General features: G+C 39.6%; 2 protein-coding genes across 2 annotated transcripts in view; one reads left to right on the top strand and one right to left on the bottom strand.

The window, feature by feature from the left end:
• The first annotated feature begins 54 nt into the window (after positions 1–54).
• PNO1 (partner of NOB1 homolog) lies at positions 55–9,671 on the top strand. Its single transcript, XM_002925307.4, has 7 exons — positions 55–335; positions 551–700; positions 2,519–2,602; positions 2,778–2,838; positions 3,076–3,193; positions 8,408–8,478; positions 9,327–9,671. The coding sequence occupies exons 1-7, from the start codon at positions 129–131 to the stop codon at positions 9,392–9,394; spliced, it is 759 nt and encodes a 252-aa protein (XP_002925353.1). The 5' UTR covers positions 55–128; the 3' UTR covers positions 9,395–9,671.
• A 1,039-nt stretch (positions 9,672–10,710) lies between these two features.
• PPP3R1 (protein phosphatase 3 regulatory subunit B, alpha) overlaps positions 10,711–23,539 on the bottom strand; it is a 71,381-nt gene continuing 58,552 nt past the window's right edge. Inside the window, exons 5-6 of the mRNA XM_034659235.1 lie at positions 23,271–23,455; positions 10,711–12,829 (exon numbers count right to left, since the gene is read on the bottom strand). Of these exons, the coding sequence (XP_034515126.1) occupies positions 12,782–12,829; positions 23,271–23,455 (233 nt within the window). The 3' untranslated portion in view covers positions 10,711–12,781. The remainder of the gene's footprint in view (positions 12,830–23,270; positions 23,456–23,539) is intronic.

A 23,539-nucleotide genomic window follows, 5' to 3' on the forward strand; every position in this document is an offset into this window, starting at 1 on the left:
GGAAACGGGGCGGAGCCCTGGAGCTGGTTGGCGGACGGCGGACCCGGCGAGGCGCGCCTGCGCCTGCGCCGTGCAGCGGCGCACGCGTTCGAGCCGGAAGCACATGTTGGAGCTGGAGGTTCCTGGGGATGGAACCGGAGATGGAGGCGCAGAACGCTGGGGCCGAGGACGGCTTCACCCAAGTCACGCACAAGGGTGGCCGGCGGGCGAAGAAACGGCAGGCTGAGCAGCTGTCCGCCATGGGGGACAGCGGGGACGCGGGCCGCATGGACACGGAGGAAGCCAGGCCCGCGAAGAGGCCCGTTTTCCCGCCCCTCGCCGGGGATGGATTCCTGGTACTAGCAGGGACCGGGGGACAGAACGGGGCCGGGGCCAAAGGTGGGCCAAGCCGCTGACCTCTAGGTGATGTTGAAAATGCGGGGTCTGTTCTTTAGTGACGCCCTTAGTGAAGTGACTCTTCTGAATGAGCTTCTTCTGGAAGAGCTGTCATTTTACAGCTCCATCTCCATCCCTTGATACATCTCCCGACTTGTGTGTTCTTTTATCCTAGGGTGGGAAAGAAGAAACAAGGAAAATTCCAGTCCCAGCTAACAGATACACGCCATTAAAAGAGAACTGGATGAAGATATTTACTCCTATTGTGGAACATTTGGGACTTCAGATACGGTTTAACTTGAAATCGAGGAATGTAGAAATTAGGGTAAGGAGAATGTCAGCCATTTCCAAATATATCAGGGTTTCTCTCTCCTGCAGGAGTGAAAAGGCGTGAATAGACTTTCTTTAATGGGACTTACTTTGTTAAATGGTCATTATACAGTTTTCTTAAATAGTATAGTGAGTTCGAACTTCTTGAATCTCTTCAAAATCCGCATTCAACACAAATAGTTGAATTCATAAGGTGGACCTGAGGTCATACCAAAATACTGGTTATGTCTGTGCATGTATTTTATGATGTTCTGTGTTGAAATGAGACAAGGCTGAGTAAACAGGTGGTCATAAACGGAAGTATGTAAATAAGAAGTAAAAGTATGTGTGGTACACACACACATATATATACATTTCATGGTGTCAGTTCAAAAGCTAGACAATGTTAATTGACTTTGGGCTTCCTTTTCTGGGTGCCAGTTTTATATCAGAATCAATGACCAAAATTAATTATGTCTTCCATTTCGAGGATTCTTATACCATCATCAGGACTGGTATAGACTCATCTGCGTTGAACTAGAGTAATGGAATAAAGCATAGGGGCACTGCTTTAAATAGTTGGTAAAGTTTAAAATATAGAACTTGGCAGTAGAACTCCTCTTTGTTCTCATTGTCACTTTCATGCGGGTTCTTGTAGTTTTGTGCCAAAATGTCTTGTTCCTTAGAGGTTTCCCTTGCTTCAGAGCTTTAAATCTCCTCTCACCGGTCCTTCCTCTGCCAGTGCCAGATTAATTTTCCTGGACCACGCTACTTTCACTGTGGTACTCTGGTATCTTCAAAATCTCTGAACAATAAGAGTTAAGTTTTTGACTGAGCTTGCCTTTTTTTTTATTAAAGATTTTTATTTATTTGAGAGAGAGTGAGAGCGAGAGAGGTCACAGGGCAGAAGGAGAAAAAGACTTGTCGCTGAGCAGGAACCCGATATGGGGCTTGATTCCAGGCCCCTGAGATCATGACCTGAACCAAAGGGAGACGCTTAACCAACGGAGCCATCCAGGTGCCCCTGAACTTGCCTTTTAAGTAGGAATCTAAGTCCCAAGTTCACCTCATCCCAACTCTTTGAACCTTTTTATGGCCATATCTGTGGGGGACTTTCATTTTAATCTTAAGACAGGCCTATGAATTGTCATATCGCCATCCTTTAAATGTGAGGAAACTGAGTCAAAGGAGTATGTTAGAGTCATCAAAGTCATTCACTAACAAGTGAATCTTGTTAGTCCTGAAAGGACCCTTCACTCAGATCTTTTTATTTTACAAATGAGAAAACTTAGAACTGGAGCTTCTATGGGACTTGCCCAAGGTCACATACAGGATTGGAACTGGGATCTAGTTTTATCTGTGTATTACACAACCTTGTGTATTTTGAAATTTGTCAAATATGTGGTCTCCTCAACTAAATTTGAATCTTTGTGGGAGAGTGGAAATGACAGTTTTGGAATCAGACCTGTGTCGGAATTCTCCCTTTTTCACCTTTCAGTACTTCAGTTTTCTCAAATATAAAAGTTTTTATATTACTTAATATTCAGGGTTGACATTAAGATTAGAGCTGTTGTGTGTAAAGCACCTTTGCCGTGCGTGTCACTTTTAGTGGCTGGGATTTTATGAATAGCAGCTGTTTCTGCAGTTACCTAGTAAAGCCTTTAAGGACAGGATCCCAGCTTAAACCATTCATGGTAGTTAGTCCTGGAGTTAGTGCTTTGGGAAATATCAGCATATAATCATCATTATATTGATCAGTCCTAGTGTTTTGTTAGCATATTTTCATCTCCAGTCATAATATGAATATGTGCTGCCTTTTTTTTTTTTTTAACAGACTTGTAAAGAAACCAAGGATGTTAGTGCCCTGACAAAAGCAGCTGATTTTGTGAAAGCCTTTATTCTTGGGTTTCAGGTGGAGGTAAGTGACTTCATGACATCTAAAATAGGTGCTTAAAAACTTAATATGAATGTTTCAGTGGATTTGGGCTTTTAAAAAAATTTTTGAGTTTTCTAGGTCTGGTGAATTTTAACTTAATAGTTATTCTCAGGTATCTAAACGGAAGGGCTTCACAGCATTTATTTTTATGTTGTAGGACGCACTTGCCCTCATTAGGTTGGATGACCTCTTCCTAGAGTCTTTTGAAATTACAGATGGTGAGTATAGGGTGGTCTTTTCCTGTTAATTGTTGTGCTTTCATACTGCTGACTTTGTATTGTAGGTGACTCTTAGCTTTCTAGTAGCATCAGTTGGCCTGTATTATTAGCAGGTTTTTAAAAATATATATTTTTGTATCTCTTAGTAGGGAAATTTAGTTGGTGATTAAATTTCATTATGGAGTGGGTGGTGCACTGGAATTGCCTGCCTCCTGAGGCCTTGATTCTCTCATTTAGTGAAGCCCCTAAAGGGAGACCACCTGTCAAGGGCAATAGGAAGAATCGCTGGCAAAGGAGGAAAAACCAAATTCACCATTGAGAACGTGACACGGACACGGATAGTTTTGGCTGATGTGTAAGTATCTGATCTTGACAAAACTATTGTCCTAATTTATATTTGACCTTTTGCTGGTTTCTTCATAAAGATTGTATTTTATGCGTAATGTTGCCACTGACTCTTTGTCAGTATATGGTTCTGAATGAAATACATAGATACTTACTTTGAAAGCAGATTAAGTTAGTTGAGAAAATCTTAGGAATTCTGTTTTTCTCAGCAGTAAAGGACATGTTTAGGGGCACCTGGGTGGCTCAGTCGGTTAAGTGTCTGCCTTTGGCTCAGGTCGTGGTCACAGGGTCCTGGGATGGAGCCCCACTCTGGGTTCCCTGCTCAGCAGGGAGCCTGCTTCTCCCTCTGCCCCTCCCCCCTTCATGCATGCTCGCGCGCGCTCTCTCTCTCTCAGATAAATAAATAAAATCTTTAAAAAAGTAAAGGAAATTGTTCAGAATTCTACTAAAAGAAGTTACCTGACAGGTGAAGATTTAAATAGTATCGGAGGAGACTCCTAAATCAGTAGGAGAGAGCAAGGAGTGGGTGTTTTAAATGCCATTGTGCTTTCCTTTTAAAGAAAGAAATATATATGTATAACTTTATAAATACTTTAAGATTATATATAAAGGCCTTTCATAAAAGGACGAAGAGTATTGCACGTTGGGTGAAAAACTCGAGACCAGCTCTATGTGAACGGAAAGAAGATGACACAGGCTTAAAGTAAGGGTGCAGGAAGTCAAGCTGGGATTAGCTCTGGTGGGGGTTGAAGCTGCTGCGGTGCCAGGTCGGGGTTACTGGCAGATGGCGCGGAGATTATATAATGCCCTGAAGTTGGGGAACGAAGCACTTGACTGACAGGAGGAGGGACCTGCCTGCTGCTAACCCCAGAAATAATTTTATTTAAAATCATACTATCTTGGCTCTAAACTCGGGCTCACCATTTTTTAGAACCTAAATTTTAGACTCTTTTATACTCGAGGGATAACGATAATACCACTTTGATGGCCCTCTTACTGGAAGACAGGTTTATTATAATAGTGATCTTTGTGAGGGGAGCCTAGACGTGGGAGTATGGAGTCATGAGGAAAGCATGTTTTGAACTAGACATTTTAAAATATTTTGAAATGCATACCACATTTGAAAGTATCCTAAGTAGCCTTAAAAACTTTTAATTTAGAAACCTAAAAATGTAACTGATGTGCTAATCAAAGTATGAATACTGTGATATATTAAATTTCAAGTATATTGATAAGTGTTAACATAAAATTTACTAGTTGAACTATTTTTTTTAACTGCAGTGTGATATACATACAAAAAGCATTACCTTATTTAGGTAATGCTCCTGTTCAGTGAGTTTTGGGTAAACCTATAGTCCTGTGATCCCACCTCAATCCCAGGCAATCACTGATCTACTGTCTGTCATGGTTATGCCTTTTCTAGAAATTTATATAAATGGAAAGATACAGGGTGCAGTCTTTGGTGTGTATGATTTCTTCTAATTAGCATGCTGTTTTGAGTTTCTCCAGTTCGTTGGGTATGTTAGTAATTCCTCTTTATTGCCAAGTACTATTGTAAGGTATTGCGTTTTGTTTATCCATTCACATACGATGGACGTTTGGGCTGTTTTCAGTTTGGGGCTATTATGAATGATGTCGCTATAATTGAATTACTTTTTATATCTTTTCTATTTTTCATACAAACTGAATTACATACTATTTGAGTGTTCAGTATAAATAGGCTAATTGGAAATCCACATGTTCATCCACTTACCGTGATATAACCGTAGTGTGGACTCGTATGCAACCGTAAGTGTTGTTTTTGATGAGCTGCTGATAACCTGGTAAAACACAGTATGATGTGAGCAAGATAAAACACTAAAAACGATTCCACATACATTCAGTGCATCAGATGGCAAATATTGTTGCCTGTATGTCCTGAGACCTCCATACTCTTCCAGCCACTGCCCCATCACCGTGGTGGTTTCGGCAGCAAAACTACTCACACTTCACGTGTGTTCACTGTCTGTTTCCTCATCTTTCCTGCACTATTGTCAAGAATTTTTATCAGAGTTAGACATACACATATTTGAGCAAGCCCCAAATTTATACTACCTACCTCCATTTCCTCTTCCTCAGAGGAACTAATTTCAGCTCTTTTAGGTAATTTTTAAAACTTTATCTCCATATTTTCAGACACCTTGTTTATATATCAGCTTCATGGTTTGTTTTATTTTTGTTTTTGTTTTGTTTTGGTTTTTTTAGCCTCACCATTGACTTTCTAATGTGAAAGAGGAAAATTCAGCTTTTTTTCATCTCTGCCCCCACTTCCACCCCATATACTCAGCCCTTCTAACATCCAGTTTACTTATCCCATCCTACGTTCCCTGTACATTGTAGGTTTTGTTAAGACCAGTGTTCGGCATTACCTGTGTACAGTTCCAGTGTTCAGTGTATCAACAGCGGGGCCAGGTGATAACTGTGATTACTCTTGTTTTCACTTGAGAAAACAATTCTTATTTATGTTTGTGTTTTCTAATTATCAGTAAAATTCAGTAAAAAGCTATACATTGTTGGGGCGCCTGGGTGGCACAGCGGTTAGGCAGCTGCCTTCAGCTCAGGGCGTGATCCCGGCATTATGGGATCGAGCCCCACATCAGGCTCCTCCGCTAGGAGCCTGCTTCTTCCTCTCCCACTCCCCCTGCTTGTGTTTCCCTCTCTCACTGGCTGTCTCTATCTCTGTCGAATAAATAAATAAAAAATTAAAAAAAAAAAAAAGCTATACATTGTTGTATGTCCTCTTGGTGTATCCAGATGCATCAAACATTTGAGAACCCTTTCCTGGAGCCTGCTTTCTCAGAAGCACGGCTACCCTGCCTGGCGCCCAGTTGACGTCCTGGGTTCTCCTTTCACCTTTGCCCTTTTGCTGTTTGAATCCCTTGGTGGTTGGATTCTTTTTCCTAAGTACTCCTTATGGTTCTTCTGTTTTTCTTTTTTAATTTGATATTTGTTTGTATTGCAAAATGAGCACCACTGTCAGTCTGGTTAACATCTATCACCATAGCTACGAATTTGGTTTTTTGTGTGTGAAAACTTTTAATTACTCTTAGCAACTTTCCATTATGCAGCATACATATTATTGACTATACTTGACATGCTGTATATAATATCCCCAGGACTTCTTTTCTAACTGAAGTTTGTGCTATTTGACCCCCTTCATTCATTTTGTACACCCCCCTCCCCCCAACCTTAGTACTCCTTATCTTGGTGCCGTTTATAGTGCGGGAGCTAGCTTAGCTACTAACATTTTTTGAGAACTTCTAGTTCCAAAGATGTCCTCTTTCCTGGCCAGCTATACAGTTCTGTTACATAAATCATGTCCATTCAGAATTTTGAAGACATTTCTATATCCTAGCTTTCAGTGTTGCTATTGAGAGGTCCAGTGCCGTTTTTATACCTGATTGAGTGTCCTATCTGGCAGTTGTATTATCTTTAGTGTGTTCTGAAATTTCATCGTGCTGTGTGTTAGTGTGGGTCTATTTTTATTCATCTTACTGGGCCCTTTCAAACTAGAGACTTCATTTTCTACAATTCTCAGAAATTTTCTTGAATTACTTTGGTCTTCCTTTCTTACCCCTTCCTGTCTGGAATTCCTTTCTGTGACTCTGTGTTCCAGTCCTTATACTTAATTTTCTTAACTCATGCCCTCGATTCATGGGTGCATGAAGGTAGCTTTCCGGACCTTACTGATTTGATTCTGTTTCTGCCGTTTTCATTTTCTCTTAGTCTCCATAGTCTCCGTTTCTTTCTTCACTTTGCTGGTTGTAGCCTCTGTTTTTTTGTAGTAGATGCTTTCGTCAGATGCTGGTGATCCTCAGTGCGTGTGCGCCAGAGGGACAGAGTGAGACAGTAAAGAGCAGACCAGAAGCCCTGAGCTCATAGGGTTTGGAGGGGCGGGGAATGCTGGTTGACTAGGCTTCACTAGGGTGATTGCCAGGCTGTTTCTGATGTATCTTTTAGTCTTTTGTTTTGGGGGGGGGGTTAGATTTTATTTATTTGAGGGGGAGAGAGAAAATATAGAGGGAGAGGGAGAAGCAAATTCCTCGCTGAGGAGAGTCCGATGTGGGGCTTGATCCCAGGACCCTGAGATCATGACCCAAGCTGAAGGCAGATGCTTAACCAGCTGAGCTACCCAGGCGCCCCTCTTTTAGGTCTTTTTTATTGAGCAGGTCAGATTCCCCCAGAGAAGCATTCTCTAGGCTCTTTGCTGCCAGACTTTGAAGCGCAGTTATGGAAGACAGTCGGAGGTCTCAGTTATTTGCTTCCCATTGCCCATCTTTAACATGGCATTCCTACCTCAGCTGTACCTGGTACCCCTGGTCCAGACACCATGGGTCTTTTACATTTGCCAGGGAGCATCACCTCGCCTCCCCCTCCCATAATTCTGCTGGTTACAGGGGGTGGCTGCCTGATTACACAGAGTGGAGAAGAAAATCTAGGGATCATCTTGAACAGATTTTGTCATTTTTGCCCCCACTTCCAGAAATGCCTAAGCCTATCTGGATGAGAGGGTTCTGCTTGATGTTCCCACTGACAATTTTGGTGTCAGTTTACTGACGTTTTGGAGGATGGGCTCAAAAGGCAAAATACTATATTGTCCATTTTGTTTGAGTCAGTCAACCGGGAATTCCCATTAGTAGGGTCTGGATGATCCTCACTGAATAGTGAAGAAATTTAGATAACCTTTAGAAGGTTTTGCAGTTGAAATCCAGATGTTTTAATTAAGTACAATGTTACTTGCATTTCTGGGTACTTAATACCAGCTCTGCCAATGTGTAATCTTGGGCAGGTTTGTTTTTGGGGTTTTTTGTTTTTTTAACTTCTTGTAAATTTCTTTCCTCATTAAGATGGGAATACCATCTACGTTAATAAAACTCATGTGAGGGTTAAATGGGAACACACAGAGCCGTAGTACATAAAAAGCACTCACTTGATGGTAGCCATTATTAGCTAAGAATCTTTAAAAATTCTTGGTTTCTTAAAATTTTGTATTTCTGTTTCCTGGGATATAATTTACATACCATAGAATTGCCCTTCAAAGTGATTTTTAGTGTATTTAGAGTTGTGCAACCATCACCACCATCTTTATTTAGAAATCTATCATGATTTTCCAAAGTTACGGGATTATGGGATGTAGTTAAGGAAATGCTTTTGTTGCTAACTTGTCTCACATTCTCTCTTGCAGGAAAGTTCACATCCTTGGATCTTTCCAAAACATCAAAATGGCAAGAACTGCTATTTGCAACCTCATCCTGGGTAATTAATTTATTCCTTGGGTATTTTCTCTGGAAAGAAAATAGGGAATTTAGAACTCAAACCACATTTGCAAATCAGTTCAAGTTAAGCATGTTTAAGATTGCCAGATAGAAACTTTTAGGTTTGCAAACATGGGCCTAAAGAAAAAAGGAGGAATATTTTTGCTTAGATTTCATCAGTTTGCTAGGGAAAATAAAGGGTTTATTGGGTTATGTTGCTTAAATCTTTGCTGCTTTCCCCTGAAGTGCAGTGAAAAGCCATTCCAGAATAGCAGGGTGTTTTAGGTTTCAACGAAAAGAGAGCTGCTGATGACCATCAGTCAACTTAATTGACAGACTTAGTCCTATTTTATTTTATTTACTTGAGAGCTAGAAAGCATGAGCGAGTGGGAGGAGAGGCAGAGGGAGAGGGAATCTTAAGCAGACTCTGTGCTGAGTGCAGAGCTTATTGCGGGGCTCGATCTCATGACCCTGGCATCATGACCTGAGCCAAAACCAAGAATCAGACGCTTAACCAACTGAGCCACGCAGGCACCCGAGTCCTGTTTTCAAACTGTGCAGCAAAGTCAGTAACTTCTGGTATGAGTTACAGGGTTGTAGCTGCTTGCTCTAAATGGGATTTTCCATCAGTGCCTCTGAGTGACCAGTTTTTTTTGACGTCGATAACTCAATGCCTTTGACTCATAGAATTTAAAATAATTTCGGAGACTATTTGGGTATGGTTTATGGTTCTTTTGTTGATTTAAGAGAGATCCACTGGAAAATGTGCTTTGGAGTTGCAGACTGCTTTCCATGTGTCTTCTATATATGTGAGTATATTTGTATAGATATGTTTGTTTCCCTCTGCAGGAAATCCTCCATCAAAGGTTTATGGCAATATCCGAGCCGTGGCTAGCAGAGCAGCAGATCGATTCTGATTTCAAATCAGAGACTTTTTATCTTGAATTTGGACTCTAGAGAAAAAGCCCTTGCCCTCAGCATGTGGTGATAAGAAACCATGTGAAGAATTTTTCAGTCACTTTGAGCCTCCATCGCTTCTTCTGTTCTCAGCCAGAAGCATCAACAGAAAGGTTTGATAATATTCTCATGCAGCAACTTGAGGATAATTCCTGTATCTGAATTTAGTACCATAATTATACTTACACATTATAATTTATCACTTCATTTTAAATAAAAGATTTACATAGTTTATAATTCTCTTATTGGGGAAACTTGTTTAAACAGACCTATATGAATTTACAGATTTATAACTTTTTATAAATTTGTAAACATTTCTTGTCTATGGAGTGTAATTATCAGAATCCGCTCACAAAATCGCTCTGAATCCTGACCCTTAATACTGGGTGGTATGTGGACTTTTTTTAGAAGCAACAGTTTGGAGATACTGTTGTGAACAAAGGCTAATCTTTGTACCTGTTTTGTAGTTTATAAAATTAAGGACTACATCACAAGGCTGACGTGAGGAAAGAATTTTATTTTCAAATAAGCACTCAATGAAAGTAGCCACACCTTACCAATGTTTGGGTGAAGGTGAAATATGGTAAAAGAATGTTTTCACCAAGAAAACCGCAATGTTCTGCAAATAGAAGCGCTTGTTTTAATTAGTGTCTGCCTATTTAAATACTCATTTGGTAAGTATTTAATGAGCAAACACTAGAGCTGGGTAGAATTCTAGACAATTGAGGCTACTGGTAGACAAGGGACAAAAAAAATCACTGCCTTTGTAGAGTTTTCGTTTTATTTCAATAACTAAAGAAGACAAGTGTACAAGTAAATTCTGTCAGCAGAGGAAAAACGCTCTGGAGGAAGGAGAGAGTGGAGTAAAGGAGACACAGGTGTAGGAGGTATGTTTACAGTGGTGGCCAGGAGCGTCCCTGTGGAGCCAGGGCACACCTGAACAGACCTGACAGCATCAACTGTGGAGTCTCTGGTCGGGGAGACAGTACAAAGGCCCACAACAGCAGCAAGCCCAAAGCTCCAGGAACCACAGGAGGCGAAGGAAGCTGGAAGCAGTAAAGGGTGAGTAGTAAAGCAATGAGGTAGGGCTTTGTAGGCTGTTGTAATGATTTGTGTTTTTTAAGCAGTGATAAAGCAGATTTATCTTTACTTATGGCTTATAGCCCCAACATCAAACATAATTTATCAGGCTTTTTTTTTTAATCCAAAAGAGTGGAAAAAGACAACCTCAGGGGGGAGAAAAAGCCCACCAAAGACCATTGTGAACACACTCAAGCAAGTTTCAAATATTTTATTTTCTTATTCATACAGTATGAAGTTTTCTAAAGATCCCACAACATGACATTTCATGCAGAAGAAAACTAAACAGTCAACATAAACCCCTCCCCCACCCACACTAAAAAAAGAAAAAAGGAAAAAAAAAAACCCTCATTCCCCAGTAAGGAAATAACATTTGCACTATTTTTCTGTAACGCCAGCCAAGATATGCACAAGCAAGAGAAATAGAAAGCATTTGCTAAAATATTTGTAACAAGTACTTATGTACAAAAAATTCACAAAAGACTAGTTCCCCCTTGAAGCAGAGCACATGGCAGCTGACACTAGAACAGATCAAACCACTGGCTGGGCTTATAAGCCACGGACTGATCCAGAGGAAGAAAGTTACATGTAGTGGAGATTTTCAGTTTGAACATTAACATTTCCAAAGTTTGGCAACATTATCTTTTAAAATTATGCAAATTATGTAAACAAGAGGTACATTTTAAATTGATCTACATGCAAAACTCCATGTCATGCAAGGACACCAAGCACCGGGATTTTTCTCTCACAGACAGAGCCCATGATGTGCAGCACTCAGTTGAAGGAACAGCGATGACAGGCAGGTGTGCCCAATTTAAGATTTCATTCACCTTGATTCAACCTGCCCTTTTCCACTTACAATCATAAAACCATTTTTCTAGAAAAACCTATACAGGGGAAGACTACTTTCCTAGAAAGCGAACCATAAAATGTTTTCCTCCAGCCAATAGTACCTTTGCAGAAAAGGGAAGGGATAATATCAAGTGGTGGAACATGATACACTACTTTTATATCACACATTTAGCAAGTTAGCATCCATTACAAATATGGGCAAATCAAGAAAGAAAACCATCATGCACTCTCTATGCCTCGTGGTAAAGAAATTCAGGAGGTATAAATTTGGATAAAATTTTGCTCCTCTGTGGCATACAGATCAGTAAGACTTCTTCCATTTAAATCACAAATATATGTGGGCGTTCAGATACATACATGCACATTAAGTATCACCAGTTTTTTAGATGAGCTGCAAGTCTTCTGAAACAGGGAAATTTATGGTTCAAAGGTAAGTTTAATGACAAACTTTGTTTACCCACATACTGAAACAAATGAATGGATTTCCTAAGTAGTTCCGTGATTCCTTCCGGTATTACTAAGAAACATCTAAGGAAACTCGTGATTGCCTCAGATGGCTTCTGGCCTTTCCACAACTGATAACTTACACCGACTCAGGGACATTTACTAAATCTAATGGCTCCTGGTTAAAAAATAACAACGAAGCAGCCACAAGCTCTGTGCAGTTACTATATGAACACGAGAATGAGCTCTTGGCAGGAGCACTGACTACACTCTCTCTTCAAGCAGAGATGTAGTAAAAGCTGCTCAGCAATGAGACCTAGTCCCTGGAAATATAGTCATAGGTATAAATAAAATTACAAACTCCTTTGTTACAAAAATGTAATCAAGGTAAATAATAGGACGTTAACAAATGCTTTGTCAATCTCTCAAAGGAGAAAGCACAGGAAAAGGAAAACAGCTGGCCTAACACCCGGCTCAAATTGTACAATCTTCTATCTATATATAAAACTGTGTGAAATAAAAGTAAGGATGTTTTATGTTCTGCTTGGCACTTTTGTACTCTATCATTTTGTTTCTGAATCAAGTAGATTAAATTAAAGCCAACCTACTACACATATAGAAAGCTACATATATCTATATATAAATATTTACATATGTATATATAGATACTTTCTTGTTATAAAAGATGAAGAAAAATAAATTAAAAAGCCAACCCCTTCCCTTTCTTCACCACATTGATATGCTCTTTTCATGTTGCTGTCCTTCAGACTTTAAAGTGCTACACTGAGTTATTGAGAGAATAAGAGTTCAATAACACTTAGTTGGCTTCATGAGGCTCGTGTTGGAAAATGTGGCTTCACAGAGAAAAATACTTCCATTTAAATACACAGAGAGCATTGCTGGACGTCTTGAGCAGATCTTCAGAGATGGAGAAGAAAGCAAAAGTGTTGGGTGGTACTCTTTAAGAAGAGTCACACATCTACCACCATCTTTTTGTGGATATCTAGGCCACCTACAACCTGCAACAGATCAGAACACATCAAGCTTGACCACATTTGAAAACTCCTTAACCAAAACTACAATTTAAAAAATATGCTATTTTCAGAAGTTGGCCTTTTGGGGGATTTTGTTTGTTTTTAAACCTTACTGCCTCTAAGTTAGAATTTTCATGGCTTCTTTCTCCCAGGATAACAGGCATTTTCTTGTGTTCTAGGACAACAGCTGGCAAACTTAAATCGCCAGAGAGTATTTTAGGCTTTTGTAGGCCACAGGTAATTTCTCTTACATTTCCTTCTCCCACTTTTTTTTTTCCAAAGATTTTATTTATTTATTAGAGAACATGAGCAGGAGGAGGGGCCAAGGGAGAAGGAGAAGCTGACTCCCCGCTGAGCAGGAAGCCCAAAGCAGGGCTCGATCCCGGGACCTCACAAGATCATGACCTGAGCCAAAGACAGATGTTTAACTGACTCAGCCACCCAGGCGCCCCTTTCTCCCACTTGCTTAACAACACTTTAAAAATGTAAAAAACTGTTCTAAGCTCCAAGACACACAGAACAGGCCATGGGAAGGATCTGACCTACTCTGTAGTTTGCCAACCCCTACTTTTGTAAAGAGGAGGTTAGCGTAAAAATTTATCCCCAAAATCCAAATATGGGCTTAACTGTCTATTCTAGAAGGTATTAAAAAAGTACCAAGTGAATAAGATTTTCTGCATATTATTCTCCCATGGGCTTGTAGACATAGAGAATTGTTACAGACACCTCAGTGAAAAATGACATGGTAATCTATAAGTGTAATTACCTATATTATTATTTGGAGGATAGATTTAAGTACAACCTACGTAAAGAAAGTATGTACGTCATAAATGTTCACAGCTTGATGACTCTTCCCAGAGTAAACACCCAAGTAACTAGCACCCAGACCATCACCAGAACTCTTCTGCAGCCCCTTCCAGCTATCTCCCTCCTGCCCTACCACACACACACACACAGGGAGCCACTACTGTGACTTCAACAACCTGGATTAGTTTGAGGAGATCTTTTTCATGTCTGACTTGTTTCACCTAACATGTTTTTTGATAATCCATGTTGTTGTGTATAGCTACATGTGTATTATTTTTCAATTTAAACTTATTTTAAAAGTTTAAATTGAAAAATAAAGCTGAAACAGCCAATTTGTGTTACAACTTCCGCTATGAAAACATCAGTTTGCTACCCTGTCCTCATTCTCTATGTCCTTTTACATAGAGATGATCATTTAGACTTTTCAGCTACACAAGGGAAAGATTTAGCTCTTATACACACACACACACACACACACACGTCTATCTCCTACCCCGTATAAGTCCCACCCTCCCTCCAACAGTTACATCTTCATTTTGATTATGACAGAAATTCAGCCTTTTAATTATGACATATAAAATACTCTTTACAGCAAAACAGAATTGCATACTGCACATCTGTTTTGCTACAGTTAATATCTTTTCCTTTACTGGGTATTCTATATATTTCAGTAATTCAGTCTCAAACTTTTGTTCTAAGTAAGTTCAAATATATGATGTAATTCTATCAATTTTATTATCTTGAAATCACTCCCAGAGCTTTCCCACCTGCTGCACGCTAGGCCTGCCATCTCTGGACCTTGCTTTTTTCCTCTCATGTTGGACCCTCTGCTTCCTATACCCCACATTATATATTTTTTTATTTACAACCTTATAGTGGGAGCACATCTTCCAGTAGTTTCCCAAAAAGGGAAGCCTTGCATTACAGAAAATGTCTTCATTTTTCCATCTAGTTTGAGTTTATTGAGAATTCTAGTTTGGAAATAATTGTCCCTCAGAATTGCAAAGGCAATGCTGCTCCATTGTCTTCGAGCTTCCTACTTTGCTACTGAGAAGTCTGCTGCCCTGATGATTTCTGAGTCTTTGTAAAAAGCCCCTCCCCACCACCCCTCTAACCCTGGTCTTTGGAAGTTTGTAGGACTGTATCTTTGTTTCCCATTTTAAAATTTCATGACATTGTGCCTAGGCCCAGAGTATTTTTATATACTATGCTACTCAGTAATCCTTTCGGTCAGGAAACTACTTTTCATTCATTACTTTTGATTCATTTTTAATGACTTCCTTCCCTCCATTTTTCTCTCTGGAAATCCTAGCATTCAGGTGTTAGACTTCCTAAAATGGGTCTCTAAATTTAAATTTCCAAGAACTGTATTATCCAAGTTTTGTCTTAAGGATTCAGTATATTATATCTCTGAGAATGACAGATTTTTGTATTACTTTTAGAGGTATCAAAATGGAAATAGGCTCATCTTTATTTAATCTCCCTCCCCTTACCCCCACCCTCACCTCCCAATCTGTGCCTCCTGTTTCCCAGCCTAGAGACTCTACTCCACCCTCTCCAATCTCCCACCACAAGGCAGGAGAGTCTGAACAGAGTAGGAAAGGAGATCTAGTGGGCGAAATGCTGCTTAAACAGACTAAGCAATTCTGTTTTTAGCCTTGCCTTCATCCCCACTTTCACTTACTTTGTGCCACCAATTTCTGAGCCTTTCAGGGATTCTGCATTATAAACCAAGTTGCTTCTCACTGACTTTCCAAGCTGACAGCTTAGAATTAATTTTTTTCTCCTGTTAAGTCAGCTTAGTGTTGAATCTGTTGTTATCTTCCCTATGATCTCTTTGTCCTGTGGGTTCATAAACCTTTACTTTTTAATTTCACTGGAGTTTGGAAAGCAAGCAAAAAAAAAAAAAAAAAGTACAGTTCACCCTTGAACAGGGCTTGGGTATACCAACCGCCCTAACGCAGTAAAAAATCCATGTATAACTAACTTCTGACTCTCCCAAAACTTAACTACTAACAGCCCACTGTTAACTGAAAGCCTCACCATGAACATAAACAAAACATTCTGTATATGTATTACATACTGTATTACAATAAAGCTAGAAAAAACATTACTGAAATCATAAGACAAAAATCATGTATGATACTTAAGTGAAAAAAAACCTGCACGTAAGTAGGCAAGTATTCAAGGGTCAATTGTACATGTGTTCAGTTCAACCCCAACTTTAATTCTGTCACCAATCATTTCTATTATCTATGTATGTTAACTATTCTGAAAATTTTAAAGGAGCCAAACAAGCACGTGATTAACTTCCCATCTCCTTTCCCTGCTATAGCTTGAGAAATCAGAATGAAAAGGACTCGATGAAGCCAGAGTTATGGGCTTGATCTATGTTCAGAAAAATTGGTTTAAACACAAAAATTTTCCGACACTCGTGAACTATGCTCCTCAAAAACATAAAAGCCATTTATCACAAATACTGGAAATGAATTCAAAGCGCAGTTTATGTCTTCATTGTAAATAGCATCATTTCTATACCTAAAGACGTATTTTAATTTCCTTCCACCGACAGGTGATTTATATATAACTTTAATTTACACTTTATAATATACTAAATATAAACGGAGTCTTCGTCTCTATACACCTCTTCCACATCACTCTGGGCAAGAGTTTTCCATTTTCATTTTGTTCCCTCAAGGCTTGATTTCTTCTTTCCTTCTTTTAAAAACTGGCTACTACTATCCAGGCTGCTCTTATGTCACACTCAATCTGACGCCAGTCCACAGCAGTCTCTCTGTGATCTTTGGCGATGAAAAGACAGACAGATGACAAACCCTTGCAGGAGTACCACCAGGCAACAGTTCAGTCTCAACTCTCAAGCTTAACTCTCTTCCCTTTTTTCTCTTATTTAAAATCAGTTAATTAACATATAGTGTATTACTTGTTTCAGAGGTACAGGTCAATGATTCATCAGTCTTTTATTTGTGTTTTTTTTTTAAAGATTTTATTTATTTATTTGACAGAGATAGAGACAGCCAGTGAGAGAGGGAACACAAGCAGGGGGAGTGGGAGAGGAAGAAGCAGGCTCCCAATGGAGGAGCCTGATGTGGGGCTCGATCCCAGGACTCCAGGATCACGCCCTGAGCAGGATCACGCCCTGAGCCGAAGGCAGACGCTTAACCGCTGTGCCACCCAGGCGCCCCCATCAGTCTTTTATTTGTAACACCTAGTGCTCATTACATCACGTGCCCTCCTTAATGCCCATCACCCAGTTGCCCCACCCCCCCACCTCTTCCCCTTCAGTAATCCTGTTTGTTTCCTATGATTAAGAGTCTCTTAGGGTTCCTCTCCCTCTCTAATTTTATCTTGTTTTATTTTTCCCTCCCTTCCCCTATCAAGCTCCTGTTTTGTTTCTTAAATTCCACATGAGTCAGATCACATGATAATTGTCTTTCTGACTGACTTATTTCACTTAGCATAATACCCTCTAGTTCCATCCACGTCTCTGGAAATGGCAAGTCTTCAGTATTGTTGATGGCTGAGTAGTATTGCATTGTATATATATAACATCATCTTTATCCATTCATCTGTCAGTGGACATCTGGACTCTTTCCATAGTTCGGCTATTGTGGACGTTGCTGCTATAAACGCTGGGGTACCCCCACACTGAAGGTGCCCCTTCAAATCACTACATTTGTATCTTTGGGGTAAACACCTAGCAGTGCAATTGCTGAATCGTACGGTAGCTCTATTTTCAACTTTTTGAGGAACCTCCATACTGTTTTCCAGAGTGGCTTGCATTCCCACCAACAGTGTAGGAGGGTTCCCCTTTCACTGCATCCTTGCCAGCATCTGTCGTTTCCTAACTTGTTAATTTTAGCCGTTCTGACCCATGTGAGGTGTTATCTCCTTGTGGTTTTGATTCGTATTTCCCTGATGCCCAGTGATGTTGAGCATTTTTTCATGTGTCTTGGCCATTTGTGTGTCTTTGGAGAAATGTCTGTTCATGTCTTCTACCCATTTCTTGATGGAATTATTCTTTGGGTGTTGAGTACAATAAGTTATTTATAGATTCTGGATGCTAGCCCTTTTATCTGATTAAGACATTGACAACTATCTTCTCCCATTCTGTTGGTTATCTTTTGGTTTTGTCGATGGTTTCCTTTGCTGTGCAAAAGCTTTTTATCTTGATGAAGTCCCAATAATTCGTTTTTGCTTTCGTTTCCCTTGCCTTTGGAGACATGTCTAGCAAGAAGTTGCAGCTGAGGTCAAAGAGGTTGCTGCCTGTGTTCTCCTTTAGGATTTTGTTGTATTCCTGTCTCATATTTAGGTCTTTCATCAGTTTTGAGTCTATTTTTGTGTATGGTGTAAGGAAATGGTCCAGTTTCATTCTTCCACATGTGGCTGTCCCATTTTCCCAACACCGTTTGTTGAAGAGACTGTTTTTTTTTTCCATTGGATATTCCTTCCTGCTTTGTCAAAGATTAGTTGACCATAGAGTTGAGGATCCATTTCTGGGTTCTCTATTCTGATCTGTGTGTCTGTTTTTGTGCCAGTACAGTACTGTCTTGATTACAGCTTTGTAATAGAGCTTGAAGTCCGGAATTGTGATGCTACTAGCTTTGGTTCTTTTTTTTCCAATATTCCTTTGCCTTTGCATATTTGGGGTCTTTTCTGGTTCCATGCAAGTTTTAGGATTATTTGTTCCAGCTCTGTGAAAAAAGTTGATGGTATTTTGATAGGGACTGCATAGAATGTATAAATTGCTCTAGGGAGCATAGACATTTTAACAATATTTGTCCTTCTAATCCATGAGCGTGGAAAGTTTTTCCAATTCTTTGTGTCTTCCTCAATTTCTTTCATGAGTGTTCTGTAGTTTTCTGAGTACAGATCCTTTGCCTCTTTAGATTTATTCCTAGATATCTTACGGTTTTTGGTGCAATTGTAAATGGAATCAACTCCTTAATTTCTCTTTCTTCTGTCTCATTGTTAGCATATAAAAATGCAACTGATTTCTGTGCACTGGCTTTATATCCTGCCACTTTGCTGAATTCCTATATGAGTTCTTTCCATTTGGGGGTGGAGTCTTTTGGGTTTTCCATATAGAGTATCATGTCATAGGTGAAGAGTGGAGAGTTTGACTTCTTCTTTGCCAATTTAGATGCCTTTTATTTCTTTTTGTTGTCTGACTGCTGAGGCTAGGACTTCTAGTACTGTGTTGAACAAGTACTGAGAGTGGGCATCCCTATTGTGTTACTGACCTTAAGGGAAAAGCTCTCATCCCCACTGAGAATGATATTCGCTATGGGCTTTTCATATATGGCTTTTATGATACTGAGGTATGTTCCTTCTATCCCTACACTGTTTAGTTTTAATCAAGAAAGGATGCTGTACTTTGTCAAATGCTTTTTCTGCGTCTATTGAGAGGATCATATGGTGGTTCTCCTTTCTTTTATTAATGTAGTGTATCATGTTGATTGATTTGCAGTAGTCGAACCACACCTTGCAGCCCAGGAATAAATCCCACTTGGTTGTGGTGAATAGTCTTTTTAATGTACTGTTGGATCCTACTGGCTAGTATTTTGGTGAGAATTTCTGCATCCATGTTCATCAGGGATATTTGTAATTCTCCCTTTTGGTGGGGTTTTTGTCTGGTTTGGGGATCAAGGTAATGCTGGCCTCACAGAGTTTGGAAGTTTTCCATTTCTATTTTTTGAAACAGCTTCAGAGGAACGGGTGTTAATTCTTCTTTAAATATTTGGTAGAATTCCCCCGGGAAGCTGTATGACCCCGGACTCTTGTTTGTTGGGAAGATTTGTGATTACTGCTTCAATTTCCTTGGTGGTTATGGGTCTGTTCAGGTTTTCTATTTCTTCTTGTTTCAGTTTTGTTAGTTTATACATCTCTAGGAATGCATCCATTTCTTTCAGATTGCCTAATCTGTTGGCATATAGGTGCTCTTAGTATGTTCTGACAATTGTATTTCTTTGATGTTGGCTGTGATCGCTCCTCTTTCATTCATGATTTTACTTAGCCCTTTCTCTTTTCTTTTTGATAAGTTTGGCCAGGGGTTTATCAATCGTATTAATTCTCTCAAATGATCAGCTCCTAGTTTTGTAGATCTGTTCTACTGTTCTTTTCGTTTCTATTTCACTGATTTCTGCTCTAATCTTTATTAATTCTCTTCTTCTGCTGGGTTTAGGCTTTATTTGCTGTTCTTTCTCCAGCTCCTTTAGGTATAAGGTTAGCTTGTGTATTTGAGACCTTTCTTGTTTCTTGAGAAAGTCTTGTATTGCTATATACTTCCCTCTTAGGACTGCCTTTGCTGTATCCCAAAGGTTTTCAACAGTTGTGTTTTTGTTTTCCTTTGTTTCCATGAATTTTTTAAATTATTTAATTTCCTGGTTGACTCATTCATTCTTTAGCAGGATGTGCTTCAGCCTCCATGTATTTGAGTTCCTTCCAAACGTCCTCTTGTGATTGAGTTCAAGTTTCAAAGCACTGTGATCTGAAAACATGCAGGGAATGATCCCAGTCTTTTGGTACTGGTTGAGACCTGATTTGTGACCCAGCATGTGATCTGTTCTGGAGAATGTTCCATGTGCACTCAAGAAGAATGTGTGTATTCTGTTACTTAAGGATTGAATGCTCTGAATATATCTGTGAAGTCCATCTGGTTCAGTGTGTCATTCAAAGCCCTTCTTTCCTTGTTGATCTTCTGCTTAGATGATCTGTCCATTGCAGTGAGTGGGGTGTTAAAAGTCCCCTACTATTATTGTATTATTATCAATGTGTTTCTTTAGTTTTGTTATTACCTGATTTATGTAATTGGCTGCTCCCATGTTAGGGCCATAAATATTTACAATTGTTAGATCTTGTTGTTGGATAGACCCTTTAATCATGATACAGTGTCATTCTTCATCTCTTATTACAGTCTTTGGTTTAAAATCTAATTCCTGGGGCGCCTGGGTGGCACAGCGGTTGGGCGTCTGCCTTCGGCTCAGGGCGTGATCCCGGCGTTGTGGGATCGAGCCCCACATCAGGCTCCTCCGGTGGGAGCCTGCTTCTTCCTCTCCCACTCCCCCTGCTTATGTTCCCTCTCTCGCTGGCTGTCTCTATCTCTGTCAAATAAATAAATAAAATCTTTAAAAAAAAAAATAAAAAATAAAAAAAAATAAAATCTAATTCCTAATATAAAGATTGCCACCCCAGCTTTCTTTTGATGTCCATTAGCATGATAAATGGTTTTCCACCCCTCACTTTTAATCTGGAGGTGTCTTTGGGTCTAAAATGAGTTTCTTTTGAGAGCATATTGACGGGTCTTGCTTTTTTATCCACTGATATCCCATGTCTTTTGATTGTGGCATTTAGCCCTTTTACATTCAGAGTAACTACTGAAAGATACAAATTTAGTGCCATTGTAATACCTGCAAAGTCACTGTTTCTGTAGATTGTCTCCGTTCCTTTTTGGTCTTTGTTACTTTTGGGCTCTGTCTTTGCTTAAAGGCTGCTTTAGTGATCACAAATTCTTTTAGTTTCTGTTTGTCCTGGAAGCTTTTTCTCTCTCCTTCTATTTTCAGTGACAGCCTAGCTAGATATAGTATTCTTGGCTGCATATTTTTCCTGTTTATTGCCCTGAATATGTATCATGCCAGTCCTTTCTGGCCTGCCAGGTCTCTGTGGATATGTCTGCTGCCAATCTAATGTTTCTACCGTTGTAGGTTACAGACCTCTTGTCCCGAGCTGCTTTCAAGACTTTCTCTTTGTCTCTGAGATTTTTAAGTTTTACTATTAGATGTCAGGGTGTTGATCTATTTTTACTTATTTTGAGGAGGGTTCTCTGTGCCTCCTGGACTTGAATGCCTGTTTCTTTCCCCAAATTAGTTCTCAGCTATAATTTACTCCACTATACCTTCTGCCCCCACCCACCCCAGCCTCTCTTTTTCCTCTTCTTCTGGGATCCCAAATATTCTAATATTTTTTCACTTTATGGTACCACTTAGCTCTCAAATTCTCCCCTCATGATCCAGTAGTTGTTCATCTCCCTTTATCTCAGCTTCTTTATTCTCCATCATTTGGTCTTCTATATCACTAATTCTCTTTTGCCTCATTTATCCTAGCAGTTAGAGCCTCCATTTCTTCTTGCATCTAATTAATAGCCTTTTTTATTTCGACTTGATTACAATTTAGTTCTTTTATTTCAGAAAGGGATTCTCTAGTGTCTTCTATGCTTTTTTCAAGCCCAGCTAGTATCTTTGTAATCGCTATTCTGAACTCTAGTTCCAATATCTTACTTATATCCATGCTGATTAGGTCCCTGGTAGTCAGTACTGCCTCCTGTTCTCTTTTTTGAGGTGAGTTTTTCTGTCTTGTCATTCTTGCAGAAAGTGGTCGCTTTTCTAGTTGTAGAATTGCAGCAATTCTTTTCTTACATCTTCGGCTGAGTTCACAGGTGTTCAGAATGATTTGATAGCTATCTAGCTGAATTCCTGCAACCAGACAAAACTAAGGTCTCCTACTCCTCTACCATCTTAGACTCCTCCCCCTCCTACTCAAGCTTAACTCTCTTCCAAAAAGACCCAGTCTGTTCTTTAAACTAGAGTACCACTCTAGTTTCTGAAACAACATGCAGACAGCATTCCCTTGAGATGAAGGAAGATACTTAGAGGATAGTATGAACTTCTACTTAAATGCCAAAGTAGCAATTTTAGTCCTTACATGACACACAATCACAGTCATTTGTTTGTCCCTGTGTGGTCTAAATAAAAAATGAAAAGGAAACAAGGAAGGAAATCTTCCTATAGAAGCATCTAGCCATAACTGAAAAATTTCAAAACATTTTGTTATCTTTGCCTCTCTTTCTGGATTCTCTAGTGTCTCTAGCTTGCAGTTAAAACTCCTTACAATACATCAAAAGCCTAGTATCTTTGCTTTAGGGGCAAAGTAGTGAAAGAAGATGAGTGGTTGTGTTGCTGTTTGGAAACAGTGAGTGGTGACAAAACCCTGGATGTACTGAAGAAAGGCAATGAACTGGAAGGTAAACTGTGGCCCCAGTTTCCACCTCGAGTTAGTTTCCTTAGGGCTCCCCATAACCGCAGTCCCTGCACTTGTGGGGCCCTAACCCTACCACACAAAGAACCAGCCATCAATAGCTTGGGAGAGGGGGAAGGGCGGAATCACCGTTTACACTTCCTCACTGATGAGTCTAAGATGCATGCAGACTCCATTTCTGTTGTCCTCATGAAGCCAACCATCTGGAACCCTGGCTGAAACTCACGAACACATACCTTCCACAAGGGTTTTCAAACATAATTATTTTTAAATAAACCTTAAGAATACACCCTGGTTGTAATTTGGGGGACTACCGACAGTAAGTAAAAGTTATTAGTACCATTCTTGTAGTGTATTATCAGATGATCACTGAGAATATGAATTCCTGAGAATAATAACTGTTATTAATAATCACAAGGAACATTTAAAAACTTTGAATAAGGGCCAGTAGACAAAATCAAATATATAAATTTCTAGGGCAAAAAATGTATAAGGAGTTCTCTAGTAAGTAATTTTGTAAATGCTTTTAAAACCTAACTGTTGGAAGAACCAGCTCTTTTGTACTTACAGCACAGAATTCTTCAAAGGATATTCTTCCATCTCCATCCTTATCTGCATTTATTATGGTTTTGTCTACAATTTGCTGTAACTGTGTATCTTTCAGATTGTTCCCCACCATCATCTTCAGCACCTGGAAGAGTTCCCCATTGGAAATATAGCCATCTTTATCCATGTCATAGATACGGAAAGCAACTAAAAAAAGAGTAAGGAAAATCAATGATAATTATAAGGCAACCACAAGTAAATACTTGAAATGAGGAAGGAAAAAAGCAAGCT

Source organism: Ailuropoda melanoleuca, chromosome 4, assembly GCF_002007445.2.
Source record: "Ailuropoda melanoleuca isolate Jingjing chromosome 4, ASM200744v2, whole genome shotgun sequence".
Classification (NCBI taxonomy): Eukaryota; Metazoa; Chordata; class Mammalia; order Carnivora; family Ursidae; genus Ailuropoda; species Ailuropoda melanoleuca.

Coding starts and splice junctions, on each gene's coding strand:
- PNO1 (XM_002925307.4), top strand. CDS start 129: ATGGAACCGGAGATGGAGGCGCAGAACGCTGGGGCCGAGGACGGCTTC. Junction 336..550: donor TCGCCGGGGATGGATTCCTG/GTACTAGCAGGG, acceptor CTTTTATCCTAG/GGTGGGAAAGAAGAAACAAG. Junction 3,194..8,407: donor CGGATAGTTTTGGCTGATGT/GTAAGTATCTGA, acceptor TCTCTCTTGCAG/GAAAGTTCACATCCTTGGAT.